The following is a 20200-nucleotide window of genomic DNA, read 5'->3' on the forward strand; positions in this document are numbered from 1 at the left end:
AGGTCCATCCCTTTACTGGCTGGTTAGATATTAGAAATTGTGCTTTGAACTATGTAAAGATTGAGCAGTGGCCTTTATAAAAACAATTTTATTATAGTTTTTAAGTGAAAGAACAGCTAGATGATAAGAACAATAGCAACACTTGCCTATGAGATAGGTACGGTGCCCAGCGCATTGATACCTTACCCCATTTAATTTGTACAACCAGCCTATGAGGTTAACCTCTACATACTGCTTTTGTTACTTTATCCGAGGAGGAAGAACCAAGGTACTTTGTTCTCTAAAATCACACACTATTAGAAACTTTGCCTTTTGAAACCAGATCAGTAAAAATGGAATAGCCCACTTTTGCCTGGAGGATTTTAGTCACTTTGACACCAAGAAGCAGCCTCAATTTTCAACCCAGGTGCAAAGCTTCAGATAAGGGGTTTTCAGCCACAATATTCAACATTTATCTTAACTTTGTAGTTGCCAAGGAAACAGAATCCAGTGTCCACTTTACAACTCAGACCTGATGTTAAATGCTTCACATAGAGCGTTGCTCATTTTGAGCACTATCAAGCTTCTGTTTTAATCATTGTCTAAAGGCATCTTCCTCACTGCCATGTTTTCAGTCTTGTTTCTTCTCTTGTTTGGGAGCAGACTTTCTGGTACCTCTGTTGTGCAATATTAGCTGATGCAATAAGTTCATAACACTTAACTTAGTTCACGTCTAGCACCTCATCTGTATTTCTCTGAATTCTGAGCCAAGCACTGACACAGCTCCCTAACTGCTTGCTCAGCTGTCACTCTTGCACTTCAGCTAGCTTTCAATATTTACTTTCTTCCTTCTAACTGACCTTTGTCTAGCAAATTTACCTGATATCATTCCTTGAATTCGTTAGTTTTGTATTGGAGTGATATTTACAAGGCAATAACTTACAACTCATAGCTCCAGAGAATCCAGTCCAAGAACAATGTGTGCACAACCTTGGAGCTCTAGTAATGATGTAAGACAGCAATGACAGGAAGCTCTTGATAGAACAGATTTATTCACATCGTGATTCAGGAAGCATTAAAGAGACAGGGTGGACCAGGTCCTCCCAGGGTCCTCTTCCAGGATATGCTATGCAAGCCTATAGACCTGAGTTTTTATCACCAGAATCTATGTAAATTGTGGCAGAGGCAATAGTACATAGCTATTATATATAGCTGCAATAACAGCATTCCTACAGCAAGACAGAAAGACGAGAAGGAGAATCCTGGAAGATCATAGGCTAGCTAACTCTAGATGTAGGCAGTCGCAAAAAGACACATTGTCTCAATGAGGTGACAGGTAAAGATAGACACCTGAAGTTGTTCTCTGACCCCCTTCACTAGTGCTGTGGTAAATGCCTTCACCTATGCTCACACATACACACAAAGATAAAACAAAAAAACAAATATATTGATATTATGATTTTCAGTATAATAAGTTGATGACCCAAAATATAGCTTAACATGTTTAATGCATTGGTGCCCTTAAAAGAAATTGAAACATAGTTTTACAAATGCTTTTCCAGCAATAGGAAATAATGACAATTAATCTATAAAATTTGATTATTAAAGTAGTAAGAATAAGACATAAACAGTGAAAACAACTTTTATAAAGAGAAGCAACCTTTGACAAAACTTGCCCCTATTAGTCATTGTTCAATTACTTCTCTAGGTCACCATCATGCTGTTAGATGAGTATTCACAAAAGGGACTTGTTCTTAAGTCAGGTTACTTTGAAATCCAAGGAGAAACTCAAAGGCAAGCTCACACAGCTGTATCTGTATGGTGTTATGGTAGCTGCCTGGTCTTAACTAGTTTGATGAACTTTTGCAAAACTGTACACCTTTCATGATACTTCCAATGATAGCATGTTTGACTATCTCCAAGTTTAGGTTTTTAGAAGTTCATATTTTACCGTGTTTACCTAACGAGAGCTTTCAAATCACAAAGCAACCTTGACTACACATATTTTTGAAGGGACAATAATGATAAACACTGTAGCTGGAGCCAATACACAAAACCAACTCAGCTGAGCTCCTGCTATTTATGCAAATTTGATAAATGCAGCTACAAATGTAATTCCTTTTCTAATTTTGATGTTTGGGGTTGTTTACTACCATCCGACTTTTCGTTCCTACTAAACACACATTTCAAATATCCATGAGGGAGATAAGCTTTATGGAACAACTTGTAACAACTTTTCAAAAAATTGCACACTTGAAGATCCAATTTTGTTCTTTCACGCTTGCCCTGAAACAGTCCTCTTTCTGATCACCAGGCAATTTCCCAAACTGTTTGAGATTTTTATTCCTAAATAATTTTCTTTTTCAGAGGCGCTTTTGGCAATAATTTAACACTCGAGTCTGCCCTGGTGAGTTGGGTGCATTAGAAAAATTTGAAATTAGAATCCAATGAAAATGAGGCAGAGATGAAACTCTTACCTGAGAGCCAGTGTCTCCCTGGTGAGAGCTTTGCTCTGTCATATTATTCAAACATAAACTAAGAGAAAAAATTACTGCTTTTAATATACTCTGTGCTCAGCTGAGAGTACGGTGATAACTAAACTACAGTGCTTTACCCCAACGATTTTAATTATTTTCAAAAGGAAAAATTTAAATCTAGAATGGTTTATAATACTGTTATTAAGTTTGCTCATGTCAACAAGATACATTTCTATGAACATATCCTCTAGAATGCAACTACACGTCCTGATTCTGGCTTTGCATTTCCTTGCTGTGTGAACGTAGTTAAGGTGATTGCCTCTTGGTGGTTTGTTTCTTATTGATAGCAATCACCATCAATAGGGGTTGCATGTGCAAAGTTCACAGAACAATGCCCAGCAGCATTACATTGGGAGCCCCTAAAGGAAAGCTTTTGTAATGGGTGTGCTTCCTGTAGTTTCTGGAATGATATCATTAGACACAAACCATACTAAAAACATGAATACTTTGCATTTCCAAATTTAAAATTTCAAACATTTTAAAAAGATAAATCTTTGTATTGGCCGTTTTCTATAAGTAATGGCATTTGATTCCTTGTCTCACATAAAACAAAATAAAAAAAAGATACCTATGTCCTTTCTTCCTCCACAATGGGCTAAAGATGAAACTTAAGAGTTTTCCCTGGAATGCCTCTGAAAAAACTTGATTTATAGCTTATTACATTCTACGTCCTGTGGTAAGTACATTATATGCAGCAGTTTATTTTACCCTCACAAATATCAAAAGGGTTGGAGGCTCTTTGGTATCTCAAGCTACACATGAGGAAACTGTGAAGAGGGTTAACAATGGGAGCACAAAGTGAAGAAGGTTTTGAATGCGCCACTCTGTTATGAAAGGGGCTTAATTCAGTTGAACGTCCTCATCTCCCAGATGAAGAACCTAAGATCCAGAACAAGGGTCTCTCTGTTATGCCATTCTGCTTTCCCTTTCTTTCTAGCTTAATCTTGGAGTTATATTTTCCCCATTTCTTCAATTCTGTGTACAAAGTCATATTTTTTTTAAAAAGACCAAAATGCATTCCTCCCTCACACACCCATTTTCTCCTCCTTTGAAGTAGCAACAGCAGCTGCCAGAGGAGAATCCCCTGGGCTTATAGAGCATCAGTCAACTCCACAGATGAAGGCAAAGACTCGAAAACAGAAATCCCTTCTCTAAAGAACCACACTAATGTTTCCCGTCTAAATTCCTTCTTTTCTTACTGAGTGGTTTTAAAAGAATCCTGAAACTTCACGAAGGGTAATGGGCAACCTTCCAGATGCAAAGCATTTCCTCTGACTGGTTGTCAAGGCATCACTTACCAGGAGCAAAGAGTGGCCTGCAGTTGGTTGTTAAGGATGGCTTTTATTAAGGAAGTGTGGCCTCCAGTTTTCAAGGACAAATGTGAATGAGACCTTGATAATTAAACACATCTCCATTTCCAATTTATTATTCTGTTTTTTAAATATTTTAGCATGCATATTTAAGATATACGTGATGTTGTGAAAGACATATAGATGATAAACTGTTTTTGTATGTTTGTTTTTAGATAATTGACCATTTCTATGACATACAGTTCCTTCCATATTCACTATTATAGAGGAAATTTGACAGGCCAAAGGCAAGAGTTAAGAGTAGATTGCTCTTACACTTAGTTATGACTCTGGGAAACTTGAGGCTTATCAACAGAAAATAGAACAAGAGTTGGAACTAGTACTTTTTGGATTGAAACATTCTAAATCTATAAACTGGAAGAAGAAGAAGAAAAAATAGCACTTATAACTAGTGTTTGGTTCTTTAACCATTATAAACACACAATATATACATCATCCATTCAAAAACACATGTAAAGTGCAACACTTAAATATTTTATATTGATGTGGTTTTGTAATGATAGACTTTACTATCAATTAACTCTAAAAATGTTCTCATTTTAAAACAAAATGATAATGTATTAATTTATTTTCACAGCCAATAATATTTTATTCAGGATGAACTATATGCCAGACACTTTGCTGTACATTGAGAATTTCACAAGAATTGAAACAAAATGTGATGGCATCTCTGTCCTCATGGAGCTTGATTTACAGAGGAGAAAACAGGCAATAAATCATCAGAAGAAATAAATAGCACTTAACTAGCCCCTACAGAGAGAGAGGGAAAATTGCAAAGATTGAAGCAAGCAAGCAGGTGGAATAAGACACTATAGCCATAAAGATCTGACCTTTGAACAAAAACCAAAAAGCAAGTGGGACAGTAATATGAAGAATGCATCCCAGCAGAGAAAAAGAAGGGAAAAAACCTTGAGGTAGAAGATGACCTTATATCTCTGTGGACCCGCCAGGGAGCAATTAAAGGAAAGCTTGTAGGAAGCAAAATGTCAGCTAATAGATGTAAGAGGTCTTTTTTTTTTTTCATTTTTGGTTTTTCGAGACAGGGTTTGTCTATGTAGCTTTGGAGCCTTTCCTGGAACTCACTCTGTAGCCTAGGCTGGCCTCAAACTCACAGAGATCCGCCTGCCTCTGCCTCCCAAGTGCAAATGCTGGGATTAAAGGTGAGCGCCACCATTGCCCAGCATAAGAGATCATTTTATATATAAAACTTTTCCAGTTCAAGTATTTACTATAAGTCCAATGGAAATCTATTGAGTTTTTAAAAGAATAATACAGTCCAAATTATGACTTAATAGGATTATTTTGATTAAGAAGTTATAAGTGAACGAAGTGGTTTCCGGTCAATGTTGATCTTATAATAACCTCAATGAGAGACCATGTGATTGTGTAAAAGTTTCAGTTCTAGGTATGTTTGGAAAGTAGAAATTAGGTTGCCAATAAAACTGTCAAGAAATATAGGGGGAAATAGTTACAGTTGAAAACGGAAAAAAAATGTCTTCTTAGGCAACTTTATGCATCTATCTATCATATTATGGTCACTCTCATCTCCTCATCCTCTCTTTTCAACATTCCACTTCACTAACCACCTTCCCTCCCCCACCAGATCTTCTTCCCATTTTCACATGTTGTTCCTTGGAGACTCACTGGGTTTTTCCAGGGCTGTGTGCATGGGCAGGGTTGGGGAACTAGCTACTGAAGCATGATTAATTCACCACTGGTTACACAACTGTAGAAGATGAGTTCACAGATATGCCACCTAACTGAAAAGTGAAAGGTTGCAGAAATGGGTGCGTAAGTATGACATTGTTGTTTATTCGTACAAGTTTTGTTTTGTTCTTTTAGTTTTGTTTGTTCAGGGATGGGGAGCCATATGAAGGATCATTCATAACATGCTCAATTAAAGATGCCTATTAAACATTGAAAGTGGAGATGTCAAGTAGATAATTGGAAATGCAAGTCTGAATTGATAGGAGAGGTCTTTGAGGAAGAAATGAATTTGGGAGTCATTAGCATATAGATGAGGAAGAATCAGCAAAGGCAATATAAAGAGAGGTCAGGAAGTTGGAGGAAAACTAGGTGAGTTGTATTCTGAAAGCCAAGTGAAGAAATCGTTCCAAGTAGAAGAATGTAATACTGATGAAGGTCAAGGAAGTTGAAGTCTGAGAATTGACTGCTATATTTAGGAATGTGGAATCAGAGGCTTGAAATAAGTAGTATTGGTGCTACATTGCATTGGTGCAACAGGAAAAATTGTCAACAATATGTCTGATTAGGAAGACAGAAATTGAAGCTGATGAATGGAATTAATTATCTCAAAAAGATACACTAGTAAAGATAAGCAAGAAAGGAATTACTGAAGAAAAACTAGGATCAAGAGTTTGTTAAAGTGTTCATGAAGTAGCTCAGTGATAGAGCATTTGTCTTGCTTGGTAGGCCCTAAATTTGATTCCCCTGCACTAAAGAAGTTTGTATATAAATTAAAAGATGTGAAATCATCCTTGTCTGCCTCTAGAAAAGTCATTAAGGAGGAAAAGTTACTGATATTGGAAAAAGAGGAAAGAATTAAAATGGTTTTCTTTGAACAAAATGAAAGGAATGAGATTTGCAATAGTTACCCAAACAGTGGACCAAGACCAGACCATCAATATTGTCCAGGAACTTGTGAGAAATAAAAACTATTTTGCTCTTGCTACAGCTAAGTCAGACTCTGTTGTTAGTTCCTAGGAACCTGGACCTTAGCAAGTGGCTGAGAAATTATGACAATAAACTGAAAGGTATTGAATGACTTCATAAATAAGGGGAAGGTCAGTTTAATGTAGGAGCACAGAAATATATCTTTGACACAGGAGAATATGCCGATTGAGTATGTGGAGAAAAATGATACAGGTGGGAGTTATGGTCATGCAACTATACAAAGTTCTTTTGTAGCCGGGCAGTGGTGGTGAAAACCTTGAATCCTAGCACTTGGGAGGCAGAGGTAGGCAAATCTCTGAGTTGGAGATCAACCTGGTCTACAGAGTGAGTTCCAGGATGGCTAAGGTTGTTACAGAGAAACTCTGTCTCGAAAAACCAAAAAAAAAAAAAAAATTCTTTTGTAACTGCTTCAAGTTCTCAGCATTGGAAGAATCACATCATTCAGACCTTCTCTTTAACTTGGTGTAGAGATATTAGGATTGTATCTACAGTGGAACTTGATGACATGCAAGAAAGTTGTATTGCTTTCTTCACCTATAACAGTGACTGAAATACACAACTGTGTGTCCTAAACACTCAATTCAGATAGTCTGCAAAGTTGTGCAGTTTTGGGTCTTTAAACAGCATTGTCCATTCAGCTGCTCTTTTCAGCCACTGTTTTCAGTCAGTCTCAATGCTATCATTTCATATCCAGCATGAGCTACCATGTATTGAATGTATGACATGTTACAAACACTGCCAAAGGCATTCTTTATTCCAGTCCTTTGAATAGCCATTGCACACAGCCATTCTCCATTCACAGATGAGAATATGTAGATTCAGAGAGAATAACTGTTAATGTCACCTCACTAGTAAGGGTGCAGTTCAGAGAAAGATCACCTGTGCCTCTCAGTGCTGCAGTAAAAGGAGGGCTGCTTCTAGGCCTGATGCCTATAGCCCTTTGTCTTCTATTTGATGCTATGTCTTTTCATATTCCATTTTATTTGGCTTATTCCTAGCCATTTCTCAAGTCCACTCTAGCTTAGCTGTTATTTTTTATCCAATCAACATGTACTTATAGTATATGCTTAGGCTATATTACCCAGAAACACACACACACGCACATGTAAACACACACTCACAGGTACACAAATACACACAGTAGCACACAGTGGCCCCCAAATTAGGAAGCATATTTTGAAAATTAAAGCAACACTAAACTTTTACACTACAAATCAAAGGAAAAACTTCCAGTGATAAAGCATGCCAGTGTTTTATGATGTTGGCTATAAATCCTTTCACTTAATATACATTTGCTTATTAATTATTTAGTATATAGTTCTCTCATTAAACACTCTCTGAAATAACCAGACAGGCTACCATTTAAAAAAAATAATGAATAAACATATTAGTCAATAGGTTTCAGCATTCCATGTGCCATAATTTATTATTCTAGATTTTATAGTTTTATTGATTTGCTATGAGAGTGTAAAAAGAAAGTAAATTTGTAGTCAGGTTGCATTTTCTGTGAGATTGTTCGGTTAGAAATTATACTTATTATTTTTCTGAAATAGAGGGTATTGTGTTTGTTAACTTTTAATAATGTGCATAGGTAATAAATCAAATGATTATATTTAATTAAAGACAAAATAAACCCCAAGTGGTTTTAAGACTGTCATTCATTAACTATTATTTTTTTTAAACAGTGCAGTCTTCATACAATATATAGGTTGCATGACCTTAATAATTAGCTGTTTTCCTGAACTTCAGATGTGGACACATCACCATCCTGTAACTCTTTGTAACACAGTTGACTCACATTGGGTGTGGGACAAGGAATTCAATCTTATACCTAAAGCCATGATCCTGTCTCGCTCTACTTCTCATCCTGATGAGTTGTGCCCATCCTCACATTCAAATCTAAGATTGCTGGTGGACACTATTCTGTCACTTCACACATCTATTATACACTAAGGGCTGCCACAACTCCATAAAAATCCTTACCAATGCCACTGAGAGTTTCTTCATCTGGGATCTCACCATCTCTTTCCTAAACTATGGGAATATAACTCTAAGTGAATTTCCTTGTCTTCCATTCTTATCGTTCTCTCTGCACTCCTGCATGTCTACCCTGAATCCTAAAAGTGCCAGTTGCATTTCACCACATGAAACTAATGGCATCACAGCTTTGCCTTAAGCCATAGCATTGCATACCAGATAAAATTTAGACATATTTGGGTGGCCCTGGAGCCTTGAATCTGGCCATAACAGTGTTGGCTATTTATTCTGTTACCACTCACAATGTGCTGTGGAAATTCTAAAACCAGGGGGTTTCTTCTCTTGAACACAAGTTGCTAACTTCTACACAGAAAAATCCGAGCCTCCATCTGGAAACTAAAACTAACTTTTAAAATGAAAATAACATTAATACACTATGAGAGTGCTGCAAACTATTTAGGTCTTTGTAAATTGAAGTTATTTTTATTTCTTACAATTCAATTAATAATCATTATAATTCGAGCTTTTATACTTCAATGTGGCACTTAAACCTCTTGTAATAACAACATATTTCAGCTTTTATGCTGTTCATAAACATGACTGAATCATACTCTTGGACCATTGTTCTTTTTCAGTATGCAGGTTCCCTTATTTGCATCTCTGGGAAATTGAATGCAGCATTCCAGTTGTGTTTCTTTTCATATTTTCCCCTTTCTTTGTAATTTTCAAATAAGAGCCCCATTCTTCTCTGACAGTCAATCCTACATTCTTCGAAAGATGCTATTATTTTGTTGACTGATAGTTCATTAATGAGTACAATTACCATCTGCCATATTGCTCCTTAAATTATCCCATAATTGCATGTATATTAATTATCAATTGTGGATATTAAGCTTTGCTAAAGACACTCTCTCTTTTATTAAAACTGGTTGAATTCCAGGTGTATTTTCACAGCATTTAGATTTCTTGAGCTCCTTTGTTTTCTTGCATTATAAGACTGTAACACTAATGTAAAATGCCACACTGTGTCCCTTGACTGCTGTTTCTCACTACTTTGTACATAAACTGATGTGCTTAATCCTCATTGATCTCTCAGATGGCCTAGTTTTTGAAGGACAAAAAGAAATAGTATCTGGTTTTCTGGGTATGATTTTTAAAACACAAAGACAAAAGGAAGTCATTTGGATGTATTTTAAAGAGAAATGAATATGGCCTAGATTCCAAGCTAATGGATTCAAGGAACATTTGAAGGCTCTTAGCATCTACCACACTTTAAAGTTCCTTGAGGATAAAGCATACACACACTATAAAGTATCTCTTTCAACTTTATTAAATATTTAAGTTGTCCTGTTAACACTGTTAAAATATGTGTACACACACACACACACACACACACACACACACATGTGTGTGACTAAAAATCTTATATACAATCAATAGAACTACCTAAGGAATAACAATAGTGTTTTTCTTTCCTATGACTCAATTCTTTCCAATTAATCTTAATTCACCCATATTTCCCCGATACATTTTTCTCCATTTTTACTTTAAAATGCATAAATGGATAAAAAAAATACTGTGGCCTTAAATTGTTCCATCCAGAATCTGAGATTTAGATGTAGCCTGTTTGTGGTATCTGCAGAAAGAATATAATGAAATCCCACATATTTGAATTTCAGAGCTGGAAAGGGTCTCAGCCGGAAACGTACCCCCATGTGTTTTATAGTAAAACACTAAAACCAAGGAAGATTATGTCACCAGCCCGACTGACTGTAGGCAAGTAGGGAACAGCAACCAGATCCTCACAGTTTTTTGCACCCACTTTTAATAGATCACACATTCTCGCAAGTCACAGTCTTCAGTACTGTTCCTTGATACCTTACAAAGTGGAAATAGAGTTAACCAAGTCTGATGTAGGACTGAGAATCTCCAAAGGAGAAAGGAAAACCTGGGCTCTCGAAGGGAAAGCCAGAAACAAGGAATTCTCCAACACAAGTTTCTGTTAGGCTGTAAGGGTGTGAGGTACCTAGAGGCGACATTCACACAGGCAGTAGCTGTGAATCTTTGGCTGTGGTTTTTAAGTGATGACACTAATTTTAAGTTGCTGTGTGAACAAGCGATCTCCTGTTCGCACTGCATGATCATCTTGGAAATAACTCACAGACTGTTTTTATGCCCTTCTGAAGGCACTCTGGTCTTGCCCAGAGAAATCTGTATAAATTGAGTTTGGCGTTTGGAATGTGCACTTTGGCAGAACCCCATTTAGAGGCTTTTGACTTTGCTGTGAATGATAAAGAGAAACTGATTGTACACAAAACCCAGAGGAAACGACTCTGTTCACAGTAGTCACAGTACAGTGGGGCTGGAAAAGCTCCCCATCTCCTGTCCTCCAACCTCTGCTCTGAGCATTACCAACCAAGTCCTAGCAAGAATATTTTGTTTGTCCAGCCAAGTGTCCTAGAAGGGAGGAGAAAGAAGGCAAAGCACTTGCCATGAGGGTGGGGGGAAGGAGCTTTCCAGATCTGCCTGGTGATTAGAGCTGGGCTGTTGATCTCTTTTCATGCTGTAGATGTGGCTGGCTGCAGTCACGCCTCCTGCTGCCAGCCCGGCTCGGGATCCTAATCAGTCACTATGAAAACTCATTAGCTCCACAGCAATGAGTGCTCCACTGCTGAAGCTTGGCGCTGTGCTCAGTACGATGGCAATGATCTCAAACTGGATGTCCCAAACTCTCCCATCCCTGGTAGGACTGAACACCACGAGGCTGTCGGCTCCAGATACCTTAGTAAGTCACTCTGTTGGGTTTGGCCATCTTGGGATATTGAGTGTATTAAAAGAGTGGGCGTTGTAAATTCCAAAGGCTGGGAGTCTGCTGCTCTCTTTATTGGTGAACTTCAAAGGTAAAATAGCTGTGTGATAACTTTACTCATGGATATTTATGAAGACTTTAAAGTAACACCCAGAAACGAGGGAGAGAGGACTGCTGGGGAATCAGCTATAAAGAGGAAGGCTGGTCTCATTAAATTCTTAAGAATTATATATTTTAACTAAATTGACTTGAGATCTGGAAGGATTCCTTAACATGCTTTGTTTCTAACTATTATATTTCGTGTAATATCTGAAACCTTTGTAACTTTTCCTACAGAATGAACTATAGAGGATATTCTTCCTAATCTGTTTTTTCCCACAGCAGGCTCTTCTTTTGGAATGCAATGCCTATGGCAGTTTGTAATTAATTCTGTCAGAGAAGCCAACACCTTTTAAGCATAAATGAATTATAAAACGACCTCAGCAATTTAAAGCCTGCCAAAAAAATATATTTAAAACAACTAAGGCGTGTGAACCACAGAAAACATACCTGATAAAAACTTCTTCTTGTATTGTTTAATAGTTTATACAGAATTTTCCTGGCATAAATCCATCTTAGGTATTCTTTATCCATATAAAATTAGTAAGTCTTCACCTCACTATATTTTAGTAAAGACTTCTCAGGTATTTTGAAATTAGGTGTGCTTATCCACAGTCTTAAGTACTTTAAGAAAAATATAAATTAATAGTTTTTCAAATGATAATGTAAAATTTCAAATAAAAGACATTCTTAAAAATGTCCTGCTATCAAAGAAGACATTCAGAAAAAAAAATAATATTTGAAGTTTCTATCTTGAACATCGTTCTAGTGGAATATGCAAAGAAAAGAAGCCTTCCATTTTAATAGTTGCTTGCAGTTTCTAATAATAACTTATAAATCAATGTACAATTAACTGTGTAGTCTGACTAAATTAATTACATAATTTGCTGGTTTCTCTCAGTATGGAGACACCAGTGAAACACATGGTAATCAGATATAACCTGCCTTCCCCATCTTACTTTTCTGGAGTCCCACATGGAACCTCGGTGCCCTCTGGGTGGAGAATCTCTCCATAATCTGCATAGTAAAGCTTTGCAGCAGAGTTGTCGAGATTTATAGTCATACAGACAGCATGATATGCAATTAATGCACATTTATACAACAATTGTTTTTAGTTATTTAATACTTACTGAGCCAACTGTTTACAAGGCCCAAGGTTTTTTTATTTTTAAAGACACAATTGTTTAATTAACACTCATAGAAAGATAGTTTTAACAAATAATGAATCATATATCAAGTTTAGCATATTAACTACAGGTGTATACTTTTTTGTATATATAGACACTAACTTATAATGTTTTTTACTGTTATTAAATGAAGAGAACTAAATTTCCAAGAGTCATACTTTTCACTCTAAGGATTTTAAATATGTTTTTAAGTTCAAAGTGAATGATGACTGGTTGATAATTTGTCAATCAAAATATGAAGCATTGCTATAGACATGGATATATCCAAATACATCAATTCTCACTTTAGCTGTTCCTCCTTGGAAAACAGAAACAAACTCAGAAAAACTTAGAGAATTCTGAATGTCTCATATGGCTCATAATTACACACCAATAAATGGTATGCTGGTGTTTTCTGAAGTGAAAAAGTATATTAGATTACAAAAAAAATTACTTTATCTTATTTGATTCTTGAAAGAGAGCTAGTGTCTTACCTAATTATTCAAGATGATTGTTCATAGCTTAGAATCTCCATGGTGAAGAACAAGCAAATCAGTACATCTTCAGAGAAATATAAAATGTTGATGCTGGAAGGTTATATCAGACCTTTGAAACTGCCTGGTCTGGCTGCGTTCACACTGTCATTAGCAATATCATGTATTTATTCACTTGTTTATTGATGTTGCAAATTAAATCTTAGATAATATGTGAAGAATATTTTTTTCAATTAAAGCTGAAAAGGAAGTACAATGTGTGAAAGAGGTTCCAGGTCAAATAACTGGCAGGAGGAAACATTTGCTGGGCTTCTACCATCTGCTTGCTTCCCACACAATCAAACCCTTGCCCCAGCAAAGATACTTCACACAAACCTAGAGCTCCGGGGTTTAATTTGTGTTCTGAGTGAGATAATCAATCATCCTCCCTCACAAGCACGGCAGCTGACTCCAAATATGCACGTGGCCAATGGGATTTCTATAGTAACCATCTAGAACCAAAACATAAGACCACAGTTCTGCCTAGTGTGCCATGCCTACAGGCTCTCATTTGCCAGTCCTTAGCCTTCATGGCTTCAAGTGTCTATTGGCTTCACCCTGCCTTGCTCAGACTGTTTCTCATATTCCTGGACACGTATCTGTCCATCTCCTACACACCTATAGCCTCACCTTTTAAAATATGTGTCCTCATCTCCTTGACCTCACAGAGTAAGAAAAAAGCAATGTTACACAACTTGATACCTATCATTCTCTAAGTTCTTGCAGTTAAGAAGGAAAGAAAACACCTAAGTGGCTTTATAGACATCGTGGAAGTAGTAAAGGGGGTTTTCTGACTAAGGGACTTTCCCCCTAATTTCTTTCATATAATTCCATAAGGGAACACTGCTTCGGTTTCCACAGAGCTTTCTGTCCAGACAATTAATTAGATGAAGGAGACACACTTCTTTGGTACAGTACGTACAGCTAAATGTAGTGGGTCAGCTGTCTTCATCAATTTTCCCCTCCTATGTTCTACATCTATGTTAATCAATATAAATGAGATTAACCTGCAACTATGTAGAAATTACACGCATACACACATGCACACACATCTCAAATATGTTTCATGTTTGTATGTCATTGTACATCATTGTAACAGGAAGAAAAAACAAAATGCAGTTATGCAAACATTATCATAGTTTCTCTTAAAAAAAAAAAAAAACAGTTCAAATGACCTGAAAAATAAAGCAAGAAAGTCAGAGTTTGAAAAGCTAAGAGACAACTAAATCAGTTTAAGCAGGGGCCTATAAAATAGGAAGTGTGCATTTGTTTTAAGAACTAAGGGGGGGGTTCAAATTCACAGGATGCTGTCTACCAGGACCTAATTAAATACAACTCTATAAGTCATGAAGGCCCTCTTACTTATCTTCAAATGTTGATATCGCTCTTAATTTTCTTGCTTGAGTTTTGTCCTTTTTCTTCTACACACTGGAGTGGGCCCATGGCCTTTGGAGAAGCTGGGGGAGTCTGCTTCAGGTCTCTGCAGGCTCAGGCCCCCTCTGGCACTTCTCTCTGATGAAGAGTCATTTCCCCTGGAGGCTGAGCTTCTGAAAAATCCCTCACGCTGTGGAAACATTACCAAGAATAACCCGGGAAAGAGCAATCAAAAAAAAAAAGCGGAGAGTGTTCAGCAGATACTGTTCCCAAATAGCCAGCCCTACTGCTGTGGTAGGAAGAGGCCTTGAAGGGACCTGTGGGCACAAGCCATTTGTTTTGCTCCGTTTTCACACATCTATCTGGCTTCTCCTCATATGCAGCTACTCTGATGCATAGTCAGTTTAGAGTTCTGTAATACTATGAAACACAGCCTTGGTAGTCCTCCAAGGATCTTACCCTCAAGTAAGAAATGTGGCTTTATAGTTGGAGTGATGATGTCTAATTTTACCAGCTATTATTAACTTGGGTGTTTGGGGTTTGTTTGTTTTGCGGTGGTAAGGAAGGAGCCCAGCACCGTGTATATGCCTCCTTTCCATTATACTACCTCTTGAAAATATTTTTTAATCTGACTGTTTTTCTCTCCCAAACCCTTAGGCCATGTCTGTTATGTGATAGGACAAATAAGAAAGTTAGTGAGAGTTGATTGAAAGCTCAGAATAGCAAATCTTCAGAATAACAGAAAATGTGATAATTGCCTTTTTATAGAAGCATAATCCCAAGGATGGGAGTGGATTTATTCTTGTTTGAGAGTCTGAACCAAGTAGGGACTCATAGGAAAATTTCCAGAGAGAATTTCAAGTGACAACCCTCAGTATTCCACAGTGGGAGGGCTGCCCATGAAACACTGAGTCTCGTCAGTGAAGTCAAACAAAAGCACAAAAACATGTGCATGGCATTTCACTGGATAGAAAGATGTGATAAAATAAAACTTCTATGGCCAACTCCCAACTCATTGGGATTTTCAAACAATATGGACAGAGATGGCCACCTTAAAGTTGATGATGCTTTTGCTGTTTCTATTGTTGTTGTTTTTTTCTCTTTAAAGCCTGAAGGATTCCTTGAATGGAGAATATTTACTTATTACAGTCCCAAAGATTCTTGTAAGTAATAGCAAGAAAGCTGCTATGAAGTGACATCTTTATTAACACATCCTCCACAGCATAGCTTCTAGCATGATCTCTCAACCTTTCTCTAATTCCTGTCCTCACATTTTCCCTTTGTTTTCAACCAAAGCCATTAATATGCTCCACTCCACTTCACTCTCTGGAACAAGACCCATCCATCCTTAGATAAAACCACTCTTAAATCTAGGTTTTAATGAAGGGGTTTTTCTACATTACATCTCCTATGTCAGACCCCATTTTTTGTACTTTGATCTGTCATTTCTTTCTTCATTGATCTGTCATTTCTTTCTTCATTGTTCTTTATTTTGGGGAAATATCTACAAACTGAACATGAAAAGCAAAATCTAATAATGCTCAACCTGCTGACTTGCTTCTATTCGAAGGTGTGGGATCCTTTCCTTGGCCTTCTATGCTGTCTGGGCCCTGGGAAATGACTGCAGTCCGTTCAGTGGGAGCAATGCATTTGCTGCACCTTTACCTTGCTGTTTCTCTGGGGTCACAGTGGTCACATGTTTCTACACTAGATAATGCCCCCTGACTGCTGAGAATCAGCTGCTGGGGGGCTTGTTTCCTCTATAGTCCTGCTTAGGACTGTCAGTAAATGGATATAGATGATCTATCTGTAGAGAATGAACATAGAGAACACTGGGTTGAAAGTTATAGAAAACGTACATGTTCGTACTAAATGGTGGCTTGGAAAAAATTGCTTTAAGTTCTTTACAGTGTGGCTTCCTTGTAAGTAACATTAAAAAAAAAAAAAACATCATCTGTTTCTAAGGGCAATTGGTTCCAAAGAAATGAATCCAATTACAAGAGAAAGGATGCTATACTGAAATGTAATGTATTTTGGTCTTCTTTTTGTGCTTCTGAGGATACATCTTTCCTGTCACAAATCTCTGTGGTTCAGAAAAATTCCCAGGTGATATCTTTATGTTTGTAAAGCATAGATCTGTAATTAAATTATAATCAAAGAACTCGGACCAGATACAATTGTTAAATGATTGTTTTAATTCTCTTATTTAGTGCACCCTTAAATATTTCATGAGTATTGTAATAATAAAAACTGCTAAATAGTTCATTTAGTTCTTCTAATTAACACAAAGAGTTCAAAAAGAACTGCATCAGTAATGGCTGCTGTGTATGGATGCTTTAGAACATTCATGATCAACTGTATTCACTTCCCAGGTTCAACTACTTTGCTTCACCATAGTACAAATAGATGCTGTATTGGGGTGATGGCATCATGTATTAAGGGAGACTGAAATGATTGATAGTTCAATATGGTGTTTAAGCTTCATGTCTTGTGATCAGACTGCACAAGTTCAAACCTCAATCCTACTGATTATTCTCTGTGTGAATGTGGGAAAGTTCCTTTGTGTTGCAACATTGGTCAGAATGGTATCACCTAGACCTAAAAAATATCAAGGCATTAAGGGACAATAAGTTACACAATCCTCCCCACAACCCCTAGAGATCCACATATGCTTGATATTCCTGGTATGTGAGTTTTACTGACATTTGAATAATTGTTATTGTAGGTCAGAATTGGAGCAGGTCTTTTGTCCTGGGTATCCAAAAATATCTAAATATGTTCTTCCATCTGAGATCACAGTTGGTTTTATTTTGGTTGTCTTTTCAATGCTAGATGGGAACCCTAAAGGAGAATGCTAGAAATACTTACAAAGCTTCTCTATTTGTCATTGTCCCCAATACAGGGTTTTGTATCAAAATCTACAGAACTGCTAGGCACTTTGGTTTTCTTAACACAAAGGTGAGATTTTATACTTTAGATCATTCAAAGTAACTACAGTCCAGAAGGACACGATTCTTCAATAATTCTTAGAAGGTCTAAGACATGGCTGGAGTCATTACCATTATTAAGACAATTGAAGGTCTAAACATGGCTGGAGTCATTACCATTATTAAGAAGGAGGTTCCAGGGAACACTAAATGGACATCAAATCCTGCTCACCTTTCCCACTTGTGTCAACAACAGAGAGTGACCACCACATGGCCCTGTGTGGCAAGCTTCACAGTAGCTCCAAACCACTAAGCAAGGGCACGTCAGTATAAATGCTGACAGCCTTAATAATCAGTGTTTGCACTGCTGTTAAAATATTTTAATATGCTAATTGGGTGGCCTTGCTCCTTTGTCCAAAAGCTAAATTTATTCTAGAGCCAAGCTTTAATTTTATGGCATATTTGAGATAGGTGTTCAATGTTACAAGAAGCCCAAAGGGCCTATGTCCAGAGAAATTAACCCCAAGCCATTGCTCAGCTTAAGCCTTCAATTAAATCATAAAAACTACTCTGCTAAGTCATTCCTATTTTCATCCTGTGGATAATCTCTGAATTTTTCCCTTATAACTAAAACAGATAACCTACTTCTAGTTAATATCTTATTTAATTTTAGTAACACACGATTCTAAGAACATCTTTTTCTCTTTAACTGAATATGCAGGAACAAGAGCTAGAAAAGATTAGCGGTATATAGAAAGAGGGTTTATATTAAGAAGTCAATCCACTCAGGAATAAAAAATAGCATAGGAATTATCTTTAAAAAAATCAGTTAGCTATGAAGAGATTAAAATATTGGTCTGGTGACATATTCTTTTTATTAAAAAGCAAAGGCAAGGTTTGTGATATCTTTATGAGATTCTTGAGTTTAGAGTTTATGACTCTCCCAGTATATGTTCACAACGCACCCTGTGTGTTGGTTTTTTGTATGAGATGACAGAGTCCTATGGCAAGAATTGTAGGACATAAGAATTGAAATCTACACCCCATGCTGTGAAGAGAATAACAGTGGTAGAACTTCCTACTCCTTTGCTGATTCTTTTTATGGTTGTATCAGTAAGTCAGTGGAGGTGAGCTGCCCAGTGGAATTCACCAAGGCATCATTCTTCAGTTAAGGAAATCGTCAAAGAAAAGCTTAATTAGATAAGAAACATTAATACTCTGAGCAAGTGAGACAATGAGTAGCTAGAATGTACACCAAGCCATTCTCAAAACTTCTCTTATACAACAGAAAGAAATTAAGGTAGAAAAATGAAACATCCAAGTTTGTTAACAGAGACACCTCCAGTTTATAGAGCTTCAAGTCTAGTCATGGAAAGACTCTTCCATCATCGTAGAATGAAGAGGATATCATCTGTGTATATTACTTGAAAATCTACTGAGATTTGTCTTGAAAAAGAAGACAATAGTGAGGCAAACTAAGGATGACATGTTTTGCACTTGATAGAATACTTATAAAAAGAAAGTTAGGAAATTTTCACATTTCTATATAGAATAAGCTAGTTGTTATATGAAGAGCAATACTGTCGGGTGCAGTTCAATGTCTGATGAATACATCAGACACAGAGAAACCAACCTTCTTGGAGTGAAGGACACTGTTGGACAGTGCAGGAGGTAAAACTGTCAATGTAAATAGGAAGAAGATTTTAACAGTGTTGGCATGCTACCTTTAAGCTAGGAGTACAATGATTAAGAGTGTTAGATGCTCATTTTTTTTAGAAGACCATTTTTGGCTTTATTTCAGAATATCAGACATGCATAATGATGAAGAAAAGTATATACTATTAATTACATTCCTCTTGTGAAGGAAAAACTAGCAGGTCTAGTGTAGAAAGACCAGTAAGATGTGAAGAAGTGACTAGTAGAAGAGTCTAAACAAGGAGTTCAAATCTGAAAGTGCACAAAGCATGACAAGTGATGTGAGATCCACAGACAGTAAATAGTGAAGAATCTGAGACCACAAAACTCATTTGTAACATTTGTGAAGCAGGTAAAACAGAATGAAGCTGCAACCAATGTAAATTTGATTTTTTTCTCTTCTAACTTCGAAGAATCAAAGGGTATGGAAGTAGCTGGGTAGATTAACTGAATGCTGTACAGTCATGATAACCTGAATTTGATCTTCAGTACTAACATAGAAAGCTATGTGGAGAGCTTGAGATTAACAGATCCCTGTGGATTGCTGGCCGGCTAGCTTTGAGACATTCCATACCAGTGAGAAAACCTATCTCAAACACAAGGTATAAATATCTTGAGGACACAAGAAGTTGTCAGAACTGCACACGCGTATACATATACACTCACAAAACAACAACAAAATAAAACCCCACAGACAAATGTACTTTGAAAAACATAATAAAAGCTTTCCTTATGGTACTACAAATCTATCTTCTCATTACCCTATAGTGAAAGTCCATTTTGTGTTTGCTGTTGCTTCTCCCCAGACTCAGATTAGCCCCAAAGAAGGGTGGCAAGTGTACAGCTCAGCGCAGGACCCTGATGGGCGATGCATTTGTACAGTGGTGGCTCCAGAACAAAACCTGTGTTCCCGGGATGCCAAAAGCAGGCAGCTCCGTCAGCTGTTGGAAAAGGTATGTGCCTTGTGTTCCCTGTGCATATTTTTTATTGAAATCTATCATTCTTTAGAAAGGATCTCTGATGAATATCATGTAGTTGCT

At 37.0% G+C, this 20200-nt stretch overlaps 1 protein-coding gene across 3 annotated transcripts in view; it reads left to right on the forward strand.

The window, feature by feature from the left end:
* Positions 1–20200, forward strand: part of Olfm3 (olfactomedin 3) — a 229002-nt gene that overhangs the window by 171453 nt on the left and 37349 nt on the right. Inside the window, exons 1-2 of one of the 3 annotated variants that reach the window (XM_052731100.1) lie at positions 11127–11342; positions 19967–20113. The exons of 1 other annotated variant lie outside the window; for it this stretch is intronic. In XM_052731100.1, the coding sequence (XP_052587060.1) occupies positions 11214–11342; positions 19967–20113 (276 nt within the window). In that variant the 5' untranslated portion in view covers positions 11127–11213. Of the gene's footprint in view, positions 1–11126; positions 11343–19966; positions 20114–20200 lie in introns of those variants that run through there. One more of the 3 variants, XM_052731101.1, reaches the window with a different exon arrangement.

This window comes from Peromyscus californicus, unplaced genomic scaffold (assembly GCF_007827085.1).
Source record: "Peromyscus californicus insignis strain IS unplaced genomic scaffold, ASM782708v3 Scaffold_9__1_contigs__length_137607984, whole genome shotgun sequence".
NCBI lineage: Eukaryota > Metazoa > Chordata > Mammalia > Rodentia > Cricetidae > Peromyscus > Peromyscus californicus.